The 24,088-nt window shown below is 44.0% G+C and overlaps 1 protein-coding gene across 1 annotated transcript in view; it reads left to right on the forward strand.

Annotated features, from left to right (window-relative positions):
- Positions 1-24,088, forward strand: part of cgref1 (cell growth regulator with EF-hand domain 1) — a 31,959-nt gene that overhangs the window by 5,325 nt on the left and 2,546 nt on the right. Inside the window, exons 2-6 of the mRNA XM_034187731.1 lie at positions 4,310-4,415; positions 8,278-8,352; positions 17,979-18,052; positions 18,574-18,698; positions 18,821-18,922. Coding sequence (XP_034043622.1) covers positions 4,310-4,415; positions 8,278-8,352; positions 17,979-18,052; positions 18,574-18,698; positions 18,821-18,922 — 482 coding nt within the window. The remainder of the gene's footprint in view (positions 1-4,309; positions 4,416-8,277; positions 8,353-17,978; positions 18,053-18,573; positions 18,699-18,820; positions 18,923-24,088) is intronic.

Raw genomic sequence — 24,088 nt, forward strand, 5'->3', positions numbered from 1 at the left:
ACAGTTCCTCGGCTTTGCAAATTTCTATAGGAGGTTCATTAAGGGCTACAGTCAGGTAGTTAGCCCCATGACAGCCCTGACCTCTCCAAAAGTCCCCTTCACCTGGTCGGATCGGTGCGAAGCCGCGTTCAAGGAGTTGCAACGCCGGTTCTCGTCTGCACCAGTTCTGGTGCAGCCCGACCTTAGCTGCCAGTTTGTGGTTGAAGTGGACGCCTCTGACTCAGGGATAGGAGCCGTGCTATCCCAGAGCGGAGAGACCGAGAAGGTTCTTCACCCGTGTGCCTACTTTTCTCGCAGGTTGACCCCAGCTGAACGGACCTATGATGTCGGCAGTCGAGAACTCCTTGTGGTGAATGAGGCTCTTGAGGAGTGGAGACACCTGTTGGAGGGAGCGTCTGTGCCTTTCACAGTTTTCACTGACCATCGGAACCTGGAGTATATCAGGACCACCAAGCGGCTGAACCCCAGGCAAGCCCGCTGGTCACTGTTCTTCGGGCGTTTTGACTTCCGAATCATCTACCGCCCCGGGACCAAGAACCAGAGATCGGATGCATTGTTCCGGGTGCATGAAGACGAAGTCAAGACTGAGCTGTCGGATCCACCGGAGCCCATCATTCCGGAGTCCACTATCGTGGCTACCCTCACCTGGGACGTGGAGAAGACCGTCCGGGAGGCCCTGGCACGGAGCCCGGACCCCGGAACAGGGCCGAAGAACAGACTCTATGTCCCACCAGAGGCAAGAGCTGCTGTCTTGGATTTCTGTCACGGTTCTAAGCTCTCCTGTCATCCGGGGGTGCGAAGGACCGTGGCAGTGGTCCGGCAGCGCTTCTAGTGAGCGTCCCTGGAGGCCGACGTCCGGGGATATATCCAGGCCTGCACCACCTGTGCCAGGGGCAAGGCAGACCATCAGAAGGCACAGGGACTTCTTCAGCCACTTCCTGTGCCTCATCTCCCCTGGTCCCACATCGGTCTGGATTTTGTCACAGACCTCCCGCCGTCCCAGGGCATGACGACCATCTTCACGATAGTGGACCGGTTCTCCAAGGCGGCCCACTTCGTGGCCCTCCCGAAGCTCCCCACGGCCCAGGAGACTGCAGACCTCCGTCGTCCGTTTGTATGGGATACCTACCGACATCGTCTCTGATTGTGGTCCCCAGTTCTCCTCACACGTCTGGAGGAGCTTCTGCCGGGAACTGGGGGCCACTGTGAGCCTCTCGTCGGGGTATCATCCGCAGACCAATGGACAGGCAGAACGGGCCAATCAGGAATTGGAGCAAGCCCTGCGCTGTGTGACGTCCGCACACCCGACGGCCTGGAGTGAACATCTGGCCTGGATCGAGTATGCGCATAACAGCCAGGTGTCCTCTGCCACCGGCCTCTCCCCATTTGAGGTGTGTTTGGGGTATCAGCCCCCATTGTTTCCCGTGGTGGAGGGAGAGGTCGGTGTGCCCTCGGTCCAGGCCCACCTGCAGGAAGTGCCATCGGGTGTGGCGCTCTGCCTGTTCTGCCTTGTTGAAGGCCCGGACGAGGGCGAAGACCCATGCAGACCGCCGGCGATCCCCGGCCCCTGCTTACCAGCCCGGGCAGAAGGTGTGGCTATCCACGAAGGACATCCCCCTCCAGGTGGACTCCCCGAAACTCAAGGACAGGTATATTGGGCCATACAAGATCCTCAAAATCCTCAGTGCTGCCGCAGTGAAGCTCCAACTCCCGGCTTCACTGCGGATCCACCCAGTCTTTCATGTGTCAAGGATCAAACCTCACCACACCTCACCCCTCTGTGCTCCCGGGCCGGCGCCGCCTCCTGCCCGGATCATCGACGGGGAGCCGGCTTGGACGGTGCGCCGGCTCCTGGACGTCCGTCGGATGCGCTGGGGGTTCCAGTATTTGGTGGACTGGGAGGGGTATGGACCCGAAGAACGCTCCTGGGTGAAGAGGAGCTTCATCCTGGATCCGGCCCTCCTGGCCGATTTCTACCGCCGTCACCCGGACAAGCCTGGTCGGGCGCCAGGAGGTGCCCGTTGAGGGGGGGGGGGTCCTGTTGTGTGGGCCGCCAGAAGAGGAGGTACTGCTGGCCCACCAACAGAGGGCGCCCTGCCTGAAGTGCGGGCTTCAGGCACGAGAGGGCGCTGCCGCCACGGACACAGCCAGGGGTGACAGCTGTCACTCATTATCTCTTGACAGCTGTCACCCATCTACACTACATCATCTCACTCCATAAAGACCGGACGTCATCTCCACCTCGTTGCCGAGATATCATCTACCTGTGAAGGTAATATTCTCTGCTGTGTCTAAAACTGTCATAGTCTGAACTCTTTTTGCAGCCGCTTTCCTGTGGTATGCCTTATCTGCTGGATTGGCGTTTGGTGTGAACAGCGACGGCTTCGCTTCACACCCAAACCAGATAAGTGGTGTAACAGGAGCTGCACGAGTGTGTGATTAGAGGTGGAGGTGACTTTCCACCTTCTGACTTTTTTTGTTACTGGGTGTGCACACACCCACATCTCACTGTTTGTGCTCCTCGCCAGCAGTACCAGATCCGACAGTCGGGGACGGTTATCACCTGGGAATTCAGGACTTGGCGGCTCCAGTATTCACCAGGTTCTGTGGCGGTGGAAATTGTGTGGTCCCGGCTCTTCTCAGGACAGACGTCTTCTATCCTCGAGCCTGCCCACACGTCACCTTGGTGTACTGACTGCTATCAGATTCTGTGATTGTCTGTATAATCGTTGTGCACATTCACAACATTAAATTGTTGCCTTTTGGCTCATCTATTGACCGTTCATTTGTGCCCCCTGTTGTGGGTCCGTGTCACTACACTTTCCCCAACAAGAATGTCCAAACACAATGATCTCCATTTTACCATCATTCAGGTAAAGAAAATTTTGAGACAGCCACTGCTTTACATCATGAATACAATTAAATAATGAAGACAAAGATTTTGATTTGATTTCATTAGTTCTCACAAGCAGATAGATTTGCAGATCATCTGCAGAACAATGAAAGGACAGGTTGTGCTTAGCTATAACTGACCCCAACAGCAAGATGTACAGTGACAATAGAATAGGGACAAGAATAGACCCCTGTGGCACTCCATATGATTTAAACCACTTAAGTACAGTGCCATGAATGCCAACAAGATATTCTAACCATGAAACAAGTACTGTGTGATCCACAGTGTCAAAGGCTTCTGTAAGATCCAACAGAACCAGTAGAGCAGGATTCCCTGCATCCACAGACAGATGTCATTATGTACTTTTAAAAGTGCTGACTCAGTGCTGTGTCGTGATCTAAATCCAGATTGGAATTTTTCAAGAATGTGTCCTCTAAAAATGACTGTAGATGTATAAAAGCAACATTTTCTAAAACCTTAGAGAGATGCGAGACAGGGCTAAAAAAAAAATTTGCTCCATGCGAGACACAACTGTGGATGTTTTTTTGTTTGGTTGTTTTTTTTTGTTTGCTTTCTTTTGTAAATGCTGCAATGGATTTAAAGAATTTTCAGCACACTTAAATCCTGCGATGGATAAAGCAGCAGGCTCTGGAAGATGGATATATTTCAGGGTTGGAGATGTTTTTGATGCATCATGCACACTTCTGCACATTTTTGCTGACCATTTGGAGTGGTGTAAAAGGAAGACACTGAGCTAAAAGTAGATGTAACTGTTTTGATTGATTTGCCCAAATTGAGGGGCCATGTGAGCCATTTGTAGTTTGGGGAGGCTATTTTTGTTTTTAAAGCAAGTTTATGGGGAAGGGTCACATCATCAATAATGAAATCAAATACTTATTGAATAAGTTGAGAGTACTAAGTGTTAGATGGCAGGGGTGGTGACCATGTGGTTAGTGCGCTTGGTTTCAGTGTGGAAGGTTCCCGGTTCAAACCCCACTTCTGTCACATTTCTCTAATTAATGTGGAGTTGCGTCAGGAAGGGCATCCGGCGTAAAACTTGTGCCAGTTCAACATGCAGATCCACCTCGGATTTGCTGTGGCGACCCCGAGTGCAAACAAGGGAACAGCCGAAGGGAACTTTTACTAAGTATTAGATGGATTGGATGAACAGAACAGACCGATGCATTGTGGAGAAGTGACTTCGATCAGGACAGATCAAGCCTGCAAAGATGAAGTGAGAAAGTGAAAATGCACAATTGTGTTCACTGTTCAGCAGTTGCACAAGTTTGTGGTCACAGATTTTTCTTCAGTAGATGTACAGTAGATGTCCTTTTGCGGGCGGAGTTTAAATGCAGCTGAATGAAGGACAGTGGCCTGTGTAGATGTGATGAGTGCTAATAACAAATTTGATTGTAGGTGTGTCAATGGAGTTACATCTGACCAGACTGGGCCAGTGTTTCCTGTGCCTGTTCCTGCTTTTACACCTGTGCCTGGCTGCACCAGGGCTGCCTGGGACAGAAAGGTAATAGCTCTAAGCCAACTCAAAGTTTGTATACAGCGGGTAAAACAAATATTGAACACATCAACACTTTTCTCAGTAAATACATTTCTAAAGGCGGTATTGACATGAAATTTTCACCTCATCAGTAACAACCCAAGAAAACCATACAAGCAAAGAAACCAAAACAAATAAGTACAGAAATTATGTCTAATAATGTGAAATGACACAGGGAAAAAGTACTGAACACCTGAGGAAAGGGAGGTGCAAAAAGACATGGAAAGCCAAGACACCAGCTGAAATCTACAGTATCAATAATTAGAAAGCAGTCTTGCCCTTTAATAGTTCAAATTTATATCAGCTGGTTCAGTCCCAACTGATGGCCCCTATAAAAAGGTGTTTCATTACCAAGGTGTCACACAAGAAGCATCTTATGATGGGTAAAAGCAAAGAGCTCTCTCAAGATCTTCAAAATCTTATTTTTGCAAAACATACCGATGGCATTGGTTACAGAAGGAGTTCTAAACTTCTGAATGTTCCAGTGAGCACTGTTGGGGTCATAATCCTGAAGTGAAAGAACACCATTTCACCATAAACTAGCCATGACCAGGTGTTCCTCCCAAGATTTCTGACAGAGGAGTGAAAAGAATTATCAGAAAAGCTGTCCAAGAGCCAAGGACCACTTGTGGAGAGCTTCAGAAAGACCAGGAATTAGCAGGTACCATTGTCTCAAAGAAAACAAATAATGCACTCGACTGCCATTGTCTTTGTGCAAGCTCACATGCAAGACTCCATTGCTGAAGAAAAAGCATTGTTGAAGTTCATTTAAAGTTTGCTGCACAACATTTAGACAAGCCTGTGAAATACTGGGAAAATATAGTCTGGTCGGATGAGACCAAAATTAAACTTTTCTATGCCATAATACACACCAATGGCACTGCACATCACCCCCAAAACACCATACCAACAGTGAAGTTTGGAATTGGGAACATCATAGTGTGGGGCTGTTTTTCAGCATCCGGTAGACTTCATATAATTGAAGGAAAGATGAATGGAAAAATATACCGAGACATTCTTGACAAAGATCTGGTGCCATCTACCAAGATGATAACAATGAAATAATTGTGGACATTTCAGCAAGACAATGATTCCATACACATAACCAAGGAAACTCTCATTTGGTTTCAGAGAATGAAAATAAAGCTCCAGACTGGCCAAGCCAATCACATGACTTTAATGCAATAGAAAATCTAGGGAAAGAATTAAAGGTCAGAGTTCATAGAAGGAGTCCACATAATCTTCAAGATTTGAAGACTGTTTGTCTGGAAAAATGGGCAAAAATCATACCTGAGCAATGTATGTGACTAGTTTCTCCATACAGGAGGCATCTTGAAGCTGTCATTACCAACAAAGGCTTTTGTACAAAGTATTAAATAAATTTCAGTAAGTGTGTTCAATACGTTTTCCCTGTGTCATTCCATTTTACTACATATAACTTAATTTCCATATTTATTTGTCTTGGTTTCTTTGCATGTATGGATTACTTGGGTTGTTACTGACATTTGGTGAAAATTTAATGTCAATAGCACCTTTAGAAATATATTTACTGGGAAAAAAGTGGTGTTCAAAACATATTTTATCTGCTCTATGCACATTTCTTATGCACATACTCAAGATTAACTAGTGCCAAAAACTCAGTTTTCTGTTTGCTATTGATTTTATGGTTGAGCAGTTTTTTTATTTAGCACCTGTATTATTTATCAGGGCTTTGAACCAGTTTTTTTTTTTTTTTCTCCAGCTGGTTCATTCTGAACAGAAAATGTATTTTAATGGCAGTTTTGGGTTCCACCCCCAAAATTGATATTCCCAAACTGGTTAAAACAAATAACATAATTTCCGATTCTGAACCGGATAATAACGTTCCATGTCAGCTGTGGGACCCTGGATACACTGTATATGCCAGACCTGTATGTGACGCTGTAACGCTCCCATGAAAAACAGAGAAGACAGTAGAGTGTACTGTCGCAGGCAGCAGAACCTAGAACTTTTCAAAATGGCAACACTGATTAAAATAAAGCCTTTTAAGAGAATAATGTTCTTCATTGATTACCTGAAACAGACTCATTGTGTATTTAAAGTGAAGCAGTGTGTTTCTTATATTTTTTTAAAAGACACAGCACTGTGTTGCTCTTAGCCTTGCAGAGAAGCCTGTGGTACCAAAACAAAGGACCAAGCACTATAGGTGCCTTGACACTTGCACAAATTTGAATCCCGCACTGGCATGCAATCTGGCATACCAGTGAGTCAACTTGTTGTAAACTGCGTGTGAACTGTGCATGGCTGCAAGTCAGTGCATAAAGAAAATTTTGAAATTTTCAAAACTTTTGGCATGCATTAATTTTGTGAACTAGTCGTGGACATTGCCCAATCTATTTGAAAACACTGTGTCACTGCATGTCAATGCGTCTCATTGCCGCAGCACATCTGAACAATTATAGAAAAGATGTTACATCTATAATAACATAATTTTACAGATACATTATCAAACTCATAAGAAGGAATGAAAATGCAACTGTTTTACCAATCCATTACAATATATATTACAAATAATTACCTTTCAGATGATTCCAAATGTGTTCTCCGCTAGACGACACACATGAGAGAAGCTGCAGCTGCAGATAATTTCTCTGTGATTCTGGGACCGATGAGAGATAGTTTCATCAGCCGCGTTCTGAAAGCAAATGCATCATCGGCTATGAAATTATTATTTTATATAACATGGCGTCAAACGGGACAAAGCGCGGCATCCAGCGGGACAAAGCGGGTCGTATTAGGATGATGAATTGTGCAGCAGTGCAAGGATCAAATTCATGCAAGTGTCAAGGTGGCTTAATCCACTGCTGCCCATTGATTGGCTCAGCAGCAAAGGCTACAGTCCTCACACGACCATAACTATAACCCATAACCATAACAAGGCTGCGCTACGTATAAATGTTATTAAGTTGCTACGTATGAATAGCTACTTCCTAAAACCATTCACACACTAAATATATAGAAAGTCTTAATCTGACCTGTTAACGTTGTTTCAGTTGGATTCATCATCATAGCCTGATGATAAGACGTTCTCGTTTTGGAAGACAAATCTAGAAAATACTTTAATTCCTTATCTTTGGAAGTTACTGAAGAAATGCAGCGTTTTTAAAGAAGTCGTTCAGTGTGTCTGCTCTGGGTGCATTTCTGAGCCTGAACCAGAGAACTCCAGCCCATTTTCCCATCAACAACAAGAAAAATAAGTTGACATATATATTCTCACCAACGTTCAGCCATCTGACATATCTTCAGTGTTCTGCTCGCAATGAAAATAAATCCAATTTGATTGACCAAGACAAAAAAAAAGCATAATAATGACCCAAATAAATGCAGTGTTTTTAAAGAAGTCCCTCAATGTTTGTCTGCTCCGGGTGCGTTTCTCAGCGCGAAACATGGGACACAGGCACTTTGTGCATTACTGCCACCAACATTTTGGGTATGGAGCATTAATGGAGTCTGACGTCCTCACTGGGTCATTGTAAATGGAAATCTTTTCAAGAATGAAAAGACCTGTACTAGCGGATTACTATTATTGTAAATAAACTGTTCTATTCTGGACATTTCTGGTTTAGTTTTCGTTCCTAGCAAAATACCAAAAGTTTTCGGTTTTCATTTTTCTTCCACCAATCAGTTCAAAGCCTTGTTATTTACACATTAAATGGACTGAGCCACAAAAGCAGTAACATGTGGGATCATTTGACTCTTAAGTTTGTTTTATGTTAAACTGCCAGATCTGATCTGTAGTCTTGTAATGATGAAGCCAAAGTAAAATATCCAATATTCATTTTTTTCCAAGGGAGGTATCATTAGACACACATTCCTCTTCAGTAGTGTTGGCCAATCCCTTTGGTTCTAGAGAGGAAGACCACAGGTGAGCAAAACTTGCATCTCATGCTTTTACACACTCATCTTCATCCATCCATCCCTCTGTCTGTCCATGCATGTCAGTCCTGTTATGAGTCGCAGGAGTGAGAGCCTATCCCAGCATGTTTTAGACAAGACGTGGGTTATATCTTTGACAGTTTTACAGACAGACACATTATAGGATTTTACAAAAATTCCCTCCAATTAGCAGGGCAAGCTTATCATTAATGACATCACCAAGTCAATGAGTCAGTCCGTGGGTGAGTGGGTCTATCAAATTTCTGTAAGTAACCCCATAAAGGTACTACAAATTCAGCTCTGCCCCTCTAAAGCTCAGTTTCGTGCAACACATAGGGGGGCAACTTTATTCTTGAACGGAAATTCAAAAAATATTGTTGTTCAGAAAATGTATATCCCCACATCAAAAAGCTGTTCAAGCTGCTGAGCTGAGGCGTCCTGCTGCAGCAGCTGCTGTTCAACGCAGCGCGGCTCCTAAAACCATTACAATACATTTATATATATATATATATATATTATATTTTTACACAGTTATCCTTTATTGACCGAGTTTTATTCATGAAGTTAGTGGTGTGGGTACACATCTCTATGTGTGGGTGTGACTGTGAGCAGCACAGCGCGGGTTATTATAATCTCATTATTTTAAGGTGCAAATTAAAAAAAATCCCGTCTTGTCGAACAATTTTAATCACTAACGACAAGTATTTTAACTAGACATTGGTCTAGTAGTGGAAAATATGGTCCTTGTGTCATCGGGTGACACAGGTACGGCAGGAAACATACAGCTGTTTATCATCCAAATATCACAGACAAAGTGACAAGAAGAACCAAAACCACTTACTTATGGAAGGAAATATTGTCTCCCTTGTTCCTCCGTTTGTGGCTTTGCCAACATGCGCAGCTTTCCGGCATATTGCACCTGTTTCTTGAACTTCTATGCACGCAAATCACTAACTTGTCTGGAATTAAAATGGCGATCACGCAAGATTTATGCGCCCTGTGCCTTCTTTCCAGCTCTTGAGTTTGTGTTTTCTAGTCCTGCCTGCTTTTGTGTGTTCTCGACCTCCTGCCAGCCTGCTTCGACCACGATTAAGCATGATGATCATTGTACTGCTGCTGTGTGTTTTGGACTGCCTTCCCGTGTACCGACCACTGCTTCTCACATTAAAACCCGTCTGCAACCAGAGCTGTCTGTGTGAGCCCTGCATTTATGTCCAGCCATTCCATCTGGCCAACGATGGACACAGCGGACTCAGATCCATTTCAGTTGGCGGTACGCCACCATAGTCAGCAGCTTGCCCACCAGGAAGACCAGCTTTCTACGCTCAGTGCCGGGTTCAGCGAGCTTACTAAACGCCAGGACGCATTTATGTCCTCAGTTAGCGCCCAGATGAACCAAATATTGTCCCGGCTGGATCCTCAGGCTGTGTTGGGCACGGCCACCGGGAGTTCTAACACCCCGCCGGCACCGCCAGCCGCCGTGTCGGCTCCTGTATCCTCCCCTGTGGTGTGTAACCAGCTGTCGCGCCCAGAACACTTTTCAGGCGAATCAGGAGACATAAGACCTTCTATTACCCAGTGTGAGCTACATTTTGAATTAATGTCAGCCATGTTCCCGACTGATAGAACAAAGATCACGTACATCATAACTCACCTGTCTGGATGAGCCGCTGCCTGGGCCACAGCCGAGTGGGAGCGCCAGTCACCATCATGTTCTTCTCTCTCGGCGTTCACCACGGCCCTCAAGCAGGTATTCCAGCACACGGCTCCGGGACGAGAGGCGGCGCGCTCCTTGATGAAGCTGATGCAGGGCAGCCGCCGGGTTACTGACTATGCCATAGACTTTCGTATCCTGGTGGCAAAAAGTGAGTGGAATCCGGCCGCGCTGCTCGACGTGTTTTTCCAGGGCCTATCGGCGGAGATCCAAGATCAATTGATCGCCGTCGACTTGCCAGAAGATCTGGACGGATTGATCGCCCTGGCCATCCGCATCGACCGAAGGCTGCAGGACAGACCTCGCCGCGGAAGTCATCCAGATCACCGGACCAGCACTCCTCCCAGTCGCACCGCCTCCTTCACTCACTCCTGACCCGACCCTCCACCACACAACACTGACGAGCCAATGCAGTTGGGGCGCATGCGCCTGACTCCAGCAGAGCGACAGTGCCGCCGTGTGGACAACCTCTGCTATTACTGCGGACAGTCAGGACACTTTTTTACAGATTATCAAGCCAGAGGTGCCACCATGCGGTCAAGAACAGAGTTGCGGGTGAGTCTAAATTCCATTTCTTCTGTTTCAGCACAGAACATAATTCCGGCCAAAATAATTACTGAACACACTGCCGTTGATGTTTCAGCTTTTGTTGATTCAGGTTCAGATGCAAATCTAATTTTATTTTCTCTCGCCAGGGACCTAAACCTTAAGACGCATAAGATTTCTCATCCGCTGGTGGTATGTGCCTTGGACAGCCATGTTCTGGGCCAAATAACTCACCGCACGCAATCTGTTAAATTGCAAATCTCTCACACACACTGAATCAATCAGTTTTCATATTATGGAAAATATGACTCACCCACTCATCCTGGGGCACCCCTGGCTACTAAGGCACGGGCCTAATTTTGATTGGGTTAAAGGGGAAATAATTTCATGGAGTCCAGCTTGCAATAACCATTGTTTGCAAAGCACCGAAGGCACCCCGCAGGGTTCTAATCTGGATCTCATCGGGGTACCTGAGTGTTATCATGATCTTGCCGCAGTATTTAGCAAGGCTAGGGCCAAATCATTGCCGCCACACCGAGAATATGACTGTGCTATAGAGCTTCTCCCCGGTGCGAGTCCGCCACGGGGAAAACTCTTCTCTTTGTCAGCACCAGAGCATCATGCCATGAATACGTACATCCAGGAGTCCTTGGCGGCCGGTCTGATTCGACCCTCATCTTCACCCGCGGAAGCAGGATTCTTTTTTGTGGAAAAGAAAGATAAAACTCTTCGTCCTTGCATTGATTATCGCGGTCTGAATAACATTACTGTCAAAAACCGCTATCCATTGCCCCTGATCTCCTCTGCTTTTGAATTATTAGAAGGTGCAGCCATCTTTACCAAACTCGATCTCTGGAATGCATATCATCTAGTCCGGATGAGGGAGGGGGACGAATGGAAGACGGCTTTTAATACGCCGTCCGGGCACTACGAATACTTAATAATGCCGTTCGGACTGACAAATGCACCCGCCGTATTCCAAAATCTTGTTAATGATGTGTTGCGGGGATTTCTTAACAGGTATGTGTTTGTGTACCTTGATGACATTCTTATTTTTTCTCCAGATTTGGCTACCCACACCCAATATGTTTGCTCCGTCTTGCACACTGCTCCAGAATAATCTCTATGTGAAAGCCGAGAAATGTGAATTCCATAAACCCACAGTATCCTTTTTGGGATTCATAATTTAAAAAGGGGAGATCAGGATGGACCCAGAGAAGATCTCTGCGGTACGTGACTGGGCTGTCCCCACATCCCGTAAAGAGTTACAACGATTTTTGGGGTTTGCAAATTTTTATCGTAAGTTCGTTCGGAACTTCAGTACAATCTCAGCTCCTTTGCATAATGCCACCTCGTCTCACAGGCCGTTCGCGTGGACACCGGAGTGTGACGAGGCATTCAATCATCTAAAGAATCGTTTTACCACGGCCCCCGTGCTGCTCCTTCCTGACCCCGCTCGACAGTTTGTGGTAGAGGTCGATGCCTCTAATGTAGGAGGAGGGGCGGTCCTGTCCCAGAGAGGCACCTCTGATAATAGGCTTCATCTGTGTGCCTTCCTATCAAAGAAGCTGTCCGCAGCTGAACGCAATTACGGCATCAGCGACCGCGAACTGTTGGCGGTAAAAGTGGCCCTGGAGGAGTGGCAGCACTGGTTGGAGGGGGCACAGCTACCTTTCATTGTCTATACTGACCACAAGAATCTAGAATACCTAAAAACTGCTAGACGACTCAATTCGTGCCAAGCTCGTTGGGCCATATTTTTTAGCCATTTTAATTTCATCATGTCCGATAGGCCAGGCACAAAGAACGGTAAGCCGGATGCACTTTCCCGTCAGGAAGACTCTGTAGAAGAGATCATGGAGACGGATACCATTCTTCCCAAAACATGTTTTGTGGCGGCGCTCACCTGGGATATTGAATCCAAAATACGATCCGCATTAGGCGATGCACCGGTTCCCGCGGGTTGTCCACAAGACAAGCTCTTCATTCCGGTTTCCCTTAGGGGGGAGACTATTAGGTGGTGCCATGACAATCGTATTTATTGTCATCCTGGTCTTAAGAAGACTTTATACATAGTACAACAAAGATTCTGGTGGCCTGGGCTTGTGAGGGATATCACTGATTATGTCTCGGCCTGCCAAGTATGTGCCATGCACAAATCATCTAACCATCCGCCGGCTGGGGCCTTATTTCCATTGTTGATTCCAACTCGGCCCTGGACTCACATCACTTTAGACTTTGTGACCGGTTTTCCATCTTCTGAAGGGTACACTGTTGTGCTGACTGTGGTTGATCGTCTTTCCAAGATGGTTCATTTCATACTGTTGAAAAAATTACCATCTGCCAAGGAAACAGCTGAAGTTATGCTTAACCACGTTTTCAAGTTACACGGTTTGCCACAAGATATAGTGTCTGACCGGGGTCCACAGTTTGTATCTCATTTTTGGAGGGAGTTCTGCCGTCTCCTCGGGGTGACGAGTAGTCTGACTTCGGGCTATCATCCACAGGCCAATGGGCAATCGGAACGGCTTAACCAGGACCTAGAAAAGGGACTCCGCATTCTCACGTCTCGCCATCTCACATCATGGTCTAAACAGCTTCCGTGGATCGAACTGGCACATAATAGTTTGCCTTCAAGTTCCACTGGTTACGCCCCGTTCCATGTCATTTTTGGTCACCCACCCATGCTGTTTCCCTCTGTTACCCACGATTCCATGGTTCCCTCCGCCCTTAGTTTGATTCCCCAGTTGCCAGCGGACCTGGGACCGGGCTCATGCCACTTTGTTGCATTCCTCGATGGCATACAAGTCCACAGCTGATCGTTGTCAGTCAGCAGCTCCGTCCTACTCTCCGGGCCAGAGGGTTTGGCTATTGACGCGCCACCTTACTCTTAGGGGCATGCCGAAAAAGTTGGGCCCCAGGTTCGTTGGTCCCTTCCCTGTGTCCAAGGTCATTAATCCGGTTTCTGTTCGTCTCCGCCTCCCGCGGTCCATGCGTGTTCACCCCATGTTTCACGTCAGTCAGGTTAAGCCTGTTTGGTCCAGTGCGTTGTGCCCTCCTGCCGTCCTCCCGCCGCCCGCACAGTTTGTGGATGGTGGTCCCGTTTTTTTGGTGCGCCGGCTTTTGGCTTCTCGCCGTCGCGGTTTTCAGTATTTGGTCGATTGGGAGGGGTATGGCCCCGAGGAGCGGTCGTGGGTTCCCTCCCGTTTTGTTTTGGACTCTGGTCTGGTCCGCGACTTCCATGCTGCTCATCCCTCTTCCCCTGGGCCACCGGGGGTCGGCCATGGCGGGGGGGGGTACTGTCAGGGTCTGACGGGGGGTTTGGTTTTCTGTTTTGTTTCTGCTTAGCTTTGCCTTCTTCGTCTTTGTTCATGTATGCTTTTCCTTGTGTTCCTTTTCTTGTTGGGAGGCGTGTCTGCTGCTTTCTTGCACTCTGTCTCTGGCCACGCCCTGTTTCCGGCCCTCTCCATGCACACCTGTCCTGGATTTCCTGATTAGCTCCCAGGAGTATATATGCTCACTGCTTGTGTCTGTTCCTCGCCAGATTGATACGCCCTGTGCCTTCTTTCCAGCTCTTGAGTTCGTGTTTTCTAGTCCTGCCTGCTTTTGTGTGTTCTCGACCTCTTGCCTGCCTGCTTCGACCACGATTAAGCCTGATGATCATTGTACTGCTGCTGTGTGTTTTGGACTGCCTTCCCGTGTACCGACCACTGCTTCTCACATTAAAACCCATCTGCAACCAGAGCTGTCTGTGTGAGCCCTGCATTTGTGTCCAGCCATTCCAGCCTGTCACATATCCACCAATTTACTGAAGGTACTTAAAGAATTAAGAAAATATATGGTTCAAAAATATGTTTTGACGTGCCAAATGGATCAAAGCTAAGGTACCTCGTATATGAATGAAAAGGTGAGAATTACAAACTAATATGTACAGTTGTATGCAAAAGTTTGGGCACCCCTGATAATTTTCATGATTTCCCTTTATAAATCATTGGTTGTCTGGATCAGAAATTTCAGTTAAATATATCATATAGCAGAGAAACATAGTGATATTTGAGAAATGAAATGAAGTTTATAGGATTTACAGAAAGTGTGCAATAATTCTTTAAACAAAATTAGGCAGGTGCATAAATGTGGGCACCCCAACAGAAAAAATACATCAATATTTAGTAGATCCTCCTTTTGCAGAAATAACAGCCTCTAACCACTTCCTATAGCTTCCAATGAGAGTCTGGATTCTGGTTGAAGAGATTTTGGACCATTCTTCTTTAGAAAACATCTCAGGTTTGTTAGTTTTCAATAATATTCAGGTCTGGGGACTGAGATGGCCATTCTAGAACGTTGTACTTGTTCCTCTGCATGAATGCCTTAGTAGATTTTGAGCAGTGTTTTTGGTTGTTGTTTTGTTGAAAGATCCAGCCCCAACGCAGCTTCAACTTTGTCACTGATTCATGAACATTGTTCTCAAGAATCTGATGATATTGACTGGAATCCATGTGACCCTCAACTTTAACAAGATTCCTAGTACCTGCACTGGTCACACAGCCCCACAGCATGAAGGAACCACCTCCAAATTTTACTGTAGGTAGCAAGTGTTTTTCTTGGAACGCTGTGTTCTTTTTCAGCCATGCATACCGCCCGTTGTTATGTCCAAATAACTAAATTTTAGTTTCATCAGTCCACAGCACCTTATTCCAAAATGAAGCTGGCTTGTCCAAATGTGTTTTAGCATACCACAAGCGACTCTGTTTGTGGTGTGTAAGCAGAAAAGGCTTCCTCTGCATTACAGCATCTGTTTGTGCAAAGTGCGCTGTATAGTTGAAGTATACACAGAGACACTGTCTGCAGCAAGATCATGTTGGAGGTCCTCGGAGCAGGTCTTTGGGTTGACTATAACTGTTCTCACCATCCTTCGCTTCAGCTTATCTAAGGTTTTTCTTAGCCTGACACTTCGGACCTTATCTAGTACTGTGCCTATGGTCTTCTATTTCCTCACTATGTTCCTCACAGTGGAAACTGAGCTGAAATCTCTGAGATAGCTTTTTATATCCTTCCCCTAAACCATTATGTTGAACATTCTTTGTTTTCAGGTCATTTGAGAGTTGTTTAGAGTCTCCCATGTTGCCACTAATTAGAAGAGATGCAAAGTGGGAAAACATTTGCAAATGGCCACCGTAAATGCTCTTTTTCATGATTGAATTCACCTGTGTAAGGAGGTCAAGGGTCAATGAGCTTACCAAACCAATTTTGTGTTCCAATAATTAGTGCTAAATGTATTCAAATCAATAAAATGACAAAGGTGTCCAAATTTATGCACCTGCCCAATTTTGTTTTCATAATTATTGCACACTTTCTGTAAATCCTAGAAATGTCATTTCACTTCTCAAATATTACTGTGTTTGTCTGCTATATGATATGTTTAACTATGTAAGGCAACCCAAATTAAAGGAGAAATGCTGCTTTTAACAACCTGGATCTCATTTCTGGCATAAGACACGGTAGTTTACTCACCAATATAACTTGGTGTCATTATTAGTCCACGGTTCAAACAACATGTTCAGTTCAAATCTGAGGCAAACATTTTTCTTCTTCTACTAAGGTGGATTAGAACTTTTTGTGGTACACAGCACCAGCTACTGGACAGGAGGAACCTCGCAGTCAGTGTGACTCACTGATTTCAAAATGCAGCTCTTTTCAGTTAGACATGCGGTGCTGTGACATGACAATCATCTGTGTCCAATCAGATTTCAGGGGAGTCCATTGCAACCCTGCCCTCTGCTCTAGCTTCACCCATGCCAGGAAGTGTTCAACATTTAACATTCCCTGTTTCACTGTGGACTCAAAATTTGGCACTTCCTGTTCCATTGTGGACTTGCCACTGAGTTCCTGTGAGATTCCATGGGATCTTGTCTGTCAATCCAGGAAGTGTTTGACATTTGACATTTCCTGTTTCACTGTGGACTCTAAATTTAGCACTTCCTGTATCAGAGAGCTAGCTTTGCACTACTGCGTGGCACTTCGCTCTTATAAAACAATATAACTTGTCTGTGTTGATTATTAGTATCATATTGTTTTGTGTACATGATGTGCAATGCACCTAAAAGGACATTTTCATCCTTTGCATTTTCATTATTTTTCAGTAGCAACTGCCTAAAAGCAAATATCTAGTATGCAGAAAATTTGGCATTTTGCGTTTATGTGCATTGTAAGACCTTGTTCAGTCTGGGGTCTCACCCATTCCTTGGGGTCCTTGAAGAAAGATCCTAGTATAGGGTCCTGGGATCTTGTCCTGTCTTTGGCGACTTGTATCAAAGAGAAGTCAAGTGATCATTTCAAACTGGTAAAACGTAGATCAGTCTTGTCAAACAGAATACTGCAAAAATTGTGGACAATAATTAACCCCACTCCAGCAATACTCTGGCTTTTTTTAAGTTTTACCATTGAGGGTTGTTTTATTTTAATATTGGCACATTATAATCTATAATTATTTTTCCAACATGGTCTGCTTCACTTTACCCCACCAAAAATGTAATATGAGATATCTTTAGATTACCTGCTGTTAATAATTTTTCATCAAATACGTGGTATAAATTTGCTCCCTTTCCCCACCCCACCCCTGCAGATGCAAGAAAAGACCTTGCAGTACTTCACAATAGTTTGGATAATGTTCTCAATCTATTTGCATCATCAATCTGATGATCTGTGGAAAACATTACAAACAAACAATACACTTGATGTACCACAGGAAAACACATTTTAATCAACTCCACATCATAAATGTTCAATGTCCCCCCAGTGCTGAGACATTGATCAGGGACACATTTCCTACAAAGCTATACCAGTTTTAGTTTTACCACCACCACCCCCTCCCCCCCATTGTTGCATGAAAATGACAAATTAGGCATATATTCATTACATATAGCCTATCTGGATTTCTTGAATAGAACAGGATTAATACATTATCAATCAGAACAACCTGTCATTCTGGATGAGATTCTTTAGGAGTCTTATGCATCACAGACACAGTGTTCAGTAAATGGGTTGTTTATGAAATAGTCATGTAGTTGATATTCCCACACAGGTTAGAATTTAGTGTGTTGCGGAGCCATTGTCACAATGTGGCCTTTGTTGCTCTGTTGTATCCAGTACCACTTAACAGATAAGATCACATCCACAGTAGCACTTGCCACGTCTCACATCCGGGATCTCACACTGCAACTTTGCAATAAGTTTACTTGCACTTACTGTCTCACCTCGCCTGTGTTAATTTGTACAAAGATGTGTACTAAGGGTTGTTTTACAGAATATTATTTGTAGAATATAAAGTTTTAAGAATTGTGATGTTTTTGTCGCAGGTTACTTCAGAGCTACATTCAGTCAAGTCTGAAGGATGACAAAGGAGGAACAGAGATCAACACGTGGGAACAAGGTTGAAAGCTGCACATAACTATGTACGCCTGTGCGAGTATAATGTCCTCACACAGGGCTGTGTCAACATTTACATACTTAAGAGTTAGAATGGTCATGTTGCCACATCCCCTGCAGGGAGGTTATGTTTCCTCCTGTGTCTGTTTTGTTAGCTGTTACTCAAAAACAAATGAATTGTTCTCACAAAATCTGATGAAAATGTTTGTTCTAGTCTGGATTAGACAGTCATGTTTAAAAGCAGATGGGTTACTTTATTTTTTGAGACTGCTCCGGATAATGAGGCAGACCCAGGAAATGTTTTTGCTGCTGCTGTTGTTGTTGTTATTATTATTGTTGTTATGTAAACTGAGCTACATTGCTGAAAAGTTTGGATGTGGCCTGGAATAGAAAATTGCAGATGTTTGTGTGTATAAGTTAGAGTGCAGTGCTGGAATGTCCCTGATGTTTAAGTTGAACCAAGAGTGTTTATTTGTTTATTAATTGTATTAAATATGATGATATTCTTCTCCTACTTTGTGTCAGAGGTATTCTTCCTGTTTCGTCTTTATGACTTTGACCGCAGTGGCTTCTTGGATGGTTTAGAGATGATGAAGCTACTGTCAGACTACAACTCCCACACTGCATCTGAAGCACAGGCCAATGAGCTGGTGAGGGTACACAGCAAACATGTTTGTGCTCACACATATGCATTCTGTTTCATTATAATTGGTGAGACTGTTGGCGTCACCATTTTAATATGAATAAAATTGTTTGTGTTTTCTGAGATCAGGTGGTATCCCTGGTTGATTTCTTATTGCAAACTCAGGATGTGAACCAGGACGGCCTGTTGGCGCCTTCTGAGTTGCTGTCTCCTGGATTACCTGACACACAGGTATTCCACATGTATTTACTCTGTACCACTCACATCGTACCATGATCATTTGTTTTTCTTTTAATGGGGCATATTATTTGACATTTTTAATTCACATACTCAAAAACTAATCCACTGATCTTGAAACCTGTCAGTCACAGATACCCTGTGGTAGACCATCAATAAGTAAACTGCAGCAGTGAATAACAAGCTGAATCTCTTATGACCCTTTAAGACAAAAACCCTGCATTTATTTGTCGTACACATACTGTAAACAGTTGTGTTTGTTGTGTGTCACAGGTGATTGTCTACATCCCAGTTAAGTTGCAACAGGTGGAGGGTTATCAAAGAGTTGTGAAAATGTTCACAAAATTGCAATGAACTGCAAACTACAACCCCTGGCAAAAATTATGGAATCACCGGCCTCGGAGGATGTTCATTCAGTTGTTTAATTTTGTAGGAAAAAAGCAGATCACAGACATGACACAAAACTAAAGTAATTTCAAATGGCAACTTTCTGGCTTTAAGAAACACTATAAGAAATCAGGAAAAATAATTGTGGCAGTCAGTAACGGTTACTTTTTTAGACCAAGCAGAGGGAAAAAATTTTGAATCACTCAGTTCTGAAGAAAAAATTATGGAATCATGAAAAACAAAAGAACGCTCCAACACATCACTAGTATTTTGTTGCACCACCTCTTTTATAACAGCTTGCAGTCTCTGAGGCATGGACTTAATGAGTGACAAACAGTACTCTTCATCAATCTGGCTCTAACTTTCTCTGATTGCTGTTGCCAGATCAGCTTTGCAGGTTGGAGCCTTGTCATGGACCATTTTCTTCATCTTCCACCAAAGATTTTCAATTGGATTAAGATCCGGACTATTTGCAGGCCATGACATTGACCCTATGTGTCTTTTTGCAAGGAATGTTTTCACAGTTTTTGCTCTATGGCAAGATGCATTATCATCTTGAAAAATGATTTCATCATCCCCAAACATCCTTTCAATTGATGGGATAAGAAAAGTGTCCAAAATATCAACGTAAACTTGTGCATTTATTGATGATGTAATGACAGCCATCTCCCCAGTGCCTTTACCTGACATGCAGCCCCATATCATCAATGACTGTGGAAATTTACATGTTCTCTTCAGGCAGTCATCTTTATAAATCTCATTGGAACGGCACCAAACAAAAGTTCCAGCATCATCACCTTGCCCAATGCAGATTCGAGATTCATCACTGAATATGACTTTCATCCAGTCATCCACAGTCCACGATTGCTTTTCCTTAGCCCATTGTAACCTTGTTTTTTTCTGTTTAGGTGTTAATGATGGCTTTCATTTAGCTTTTCTGTATGTAAATCCCATTTCCTTTAGGCGGTTTCTTACAGTTCGGTCACAGACGTTGACTCCAGTTTCCTCCCATTCGTTCCTCATTTGTTTTGTTGTGCATTTTCGATTTTTGAGACATATTGCTTTAAGTTTTCTGTCTTGACGCTTTGATGTCTTCCTTGGTCTACCAGTATGTTTGCCTTTAACAACCTTCCCATGTTGTTTGTATTTGGTCCAGAGTTTAGACACAGCTGACTGTGAACAACCAACATCTTTTGCAACATTGCGTGATGATTTACCCTCTTTTAAGAGTTTGATAATACTCTCCTTTGTTTCAATTGACATCTCTCGTGTTGGAGCCATGATTCATGTCAGTCCACTTGGTGCAACAGCTCTCCAAGGTGTGATCACTCCTTTTTAGATGCAGACTAACGAGCAGATCTGATTTTATGCAGGTGTTAGTTTTGGGGATGAAAACTTACAGGGTGATTCCATAATTTATTCCTCAGAATTGAGTGAGTCCATATTTTTTTCCCTCTGCTTGGTCTAAAAAAGTAACCGTTACTGACTGCCACAATTATTTTTCCTGATGTCTTATAGTGTTTCTTAAAGCCAGAAAGTTGCCATTTGAAATGACTTTAGTTTTGTGTCATGTCTGTGATCTGTTTTTTACTATAAAATTAAACAACTGAATGAACATCCTCCGAGGCCGGTGATTCCATAATTTTTGCCAGGGGTTGTAGATGTAACTGAGCTTCTTTCTGGATTTATCCATCCATTTATAATGCAAATTAAATACTCAAGATTGTATCAGTGTCACAAATGATTTATATGTACAGTGAGTAAAACCTGTTTACTGGAAGGTTTGTAAAATATTAACTGTTAACTTGCAAATATGCAACTTTCAGATGGTTTATGTTCACATATGAAAATAAGAATGATCAAATTCAAATGGCTGAACAGTTTGACAGATGTAAAACAATAGCTGCTGTAAGGTCACACCAGAGTTTCATTTCCTCTCCAGGAAACAAGCTTGAAATGAGATGATGATGTGCACATTATTGTGCATTTAGGTAGTGAAATTGAAAAACAGATCACTGTAAATTCCGAGGAAGATGCCAGTTGGCATGTGGGAAGTAACAGACTGCTCAGATGAGTATTCTGATGCTCTTGTTTCAGCCATGAAGTCTGAAGACATTGTACTCTCTTGGACTGTAATAGGTTCTCAAAATGAAGATTGCTGAGTATTGTTACAGCTTATCAAGCATCAACAGTGCACTTAGTGATCTGTTTTTGCCAGTGACAAAGCCAAAGTCACTCCCAAAGTCAAATTTGCTCAAATAATACCTCCTAGGAGTACTACTATGTATAATAAAAGGAGAACTACAAGTTTAGTCTACTAAGTTTTACTAAGTTTAGTCACCTTTTTTTATTGCTGTTTCATCTGTTATTTTTATTTTTTTTGTTGCATTCTTCTTTACGGCGCTCCCCCTACAGCCATACGGAGCTCCCCCTACAGCCAGCAGTACATACGAGGTCTGTGAGAAAAGTAACAGACCTTATTATTTTTTTCAAAAACTATATGGATTTGAATCACGTGTGATTACATCAGACATGCTTGAACCCGTCATTCGCCTGTGGGCAGTGTTTGAGTGAGGAGTGGCCCACCCTCTCGTCGATTTTTTCATTGTTTAGGAATGGCTCAGAGACTGCTGCTTTGTTTGATCAAAATTTTTTCAAAACCTGTAAGGCACAACTGAGTGGACACCATTTGATAAATTCAGCTGGTTTTCGGTGAAAATGTGATGAGAGATTTTGGAGTTTTACTGTCGCTGTAAGGACAGCCCACGGCGCCTGACGGCGATCTGCGCTCCGAGGCGGCGGCGTCTCGCTGTTTCAAGCTGAAAACGTCCTAATTTCAGGCTCTGTGGACCCAAGATGTCGTGAGATAACAGAGAACTTTCAGAAGAATTCGGGATCAGGAGTTTATCCAGACATTCCACTGTTAAAGGAGATTTTGTAATGAAAGAACGTGCGGGTAGATTCGCATGTCGGGCCGGACCCGACCGCGGGGGGTCGCCACAGGAAAAACACCTCCGTTGGAAACCTTCACGGACAAGTTGGAACATGCCCAAGCTGTTAAACAATTTCTCAGATACTCACTTGTTGAAAGCCATCAAAAGCCGCCTGAATTTTACAAATGGTTTTCAACACGGAGGTGTTTTTCATGTCGCGGCGCAGACGGATTTGCCACGTCGTCACGGATCCGACTCGGCAAATTCGTCCGCACGTTCTTTCATTACAAAATCTCCTTTAACAGTGGAATGTCCGGGTAAACTCCTGATGCCGGCTTCTTCTGAAACTTCTTTGTTCTCTGACGACGTCCTGGGTGAACAGAGCTTTAAATTAGGATGTTTTCAGCTCGAAACAGCCAGACGGCGCCACCTCCGACCGCACTGCGCCGATCCGCTTTGTGGGCTGTGCTTAAAGCGAAAGAAACTCCACAATCTCTCATCAGCCGTTAAACTTTACACCGAAAACCAGCTGAATTTCTCAAATAGTGTCCACACGGATATCCCTCACTGGTCCTGAAAAAATTTGCTAAAGCAACGCGCGCCGTCTCCCTGCAGCTTCTCAGACAAAGACATTCCGATGGGAGGGGGAGTCCACACCTCACTCAAAGCCTGCCCACAGGTGAATGACGTCACCGACAGGCATGACAAAACTCACGCATGCGCACGAGGGTTCAAGCTTGTCTGACGTAAAAAACATATGAATCAAATCCATTTATTTTTTGAAAAAAATAAAAAGGACCGCTTTTTTTTATCACAGACCTCGTATGTCACAAAACTCTCATAAAAAACTCACTGCTGACCCTCCCCTTAAAGTGTAGGTGACACCAAAAAAATATGCACAAATAATCACAAGAAATGATGAAATGTTGATATTTTAAAAAAATCCTGAACAATAAAGTTGATGACAAGTGTGCAGGTAAAGCATAAACAACAGCTGTCTGAAGCCTGCGTGCTGTTTCAGCCCTCAGCTGCGGTCAAATTGTTGCTACATCATCAGGAGAACGGACCTGCTGATTCAAGCCCAAATAAAGTGCAAACACAGCGGAGGTCGAGCTGCTTTCAGATGATTTTTTTTGTCTTGTGTGTAGCTTTTTTTTAAGTCCAGTCTGAAGGTTATTCTGAAGAAGCTGTGGGGGGCACGGCCTTATACTTTCGAGCCTTATTTAGACGACAATGAAACCTTGGAGGAAAACCTTCAGTCTGACAACAGTGATGATACTGGCACAGTTCAGAACACAGAATGGTGATTATAAAAAAATTACTGAATAATGCAGGTGATTTGGGCATGCAGGTGGAGATGATAAACTTTTTTTTCCTAGCTCTCGGTCATGATCAACTGAAAAAAAAAATTTTTAAAGTTTGTTTTACTATTCGTGACATCAGAAAAAAGTGATGAAGTCTGAAAAATTACAGCACCTGCAAGCAGAGGTGGGCACAGTTCCGCTAATCCGCTAACCGCTAATTAGAGAAGTTGACTTTTTTGTTAGCGGATTAGCTTTTCAGATAATTTTGAAAACCATCAGTGCATCACTTAGCTTCCGCTAAATTTAGCTCCTTTAACTTTCAGTCCACTAACTTTTTTTTTTTTTTTGGTGGCATAGTGGATAAAACTTAAAAGTCAAAATCATACATTTTAGTATTTATCTGTTGCATGTTTTGCACAGCCCAGTCTCACGTTTTTTTTTTTCGTGTTCCTGTGACGAAATGAGTAAATTTTCATGACTTTTTTTAAAACTCACTATTCCTAAACCTACTCCTACCCCCGACCCTAACCTTAACC

The sequence above is a fragment of the Thalassophryne amazonica genome, chromosome 2, assembly GCF_902500255.1.
Source record: "Thalassophryne amazonica chromosome 2, fThaAma1.1, whole genome shotgun sequence".
NCBI classification, from domain to species: Eukaryota; Metazoa; Chordata; class Actinopteri; order Batrachoidiformes; family Batrachoididae; genus Thalassophryne; species Thalassophryne amazonica.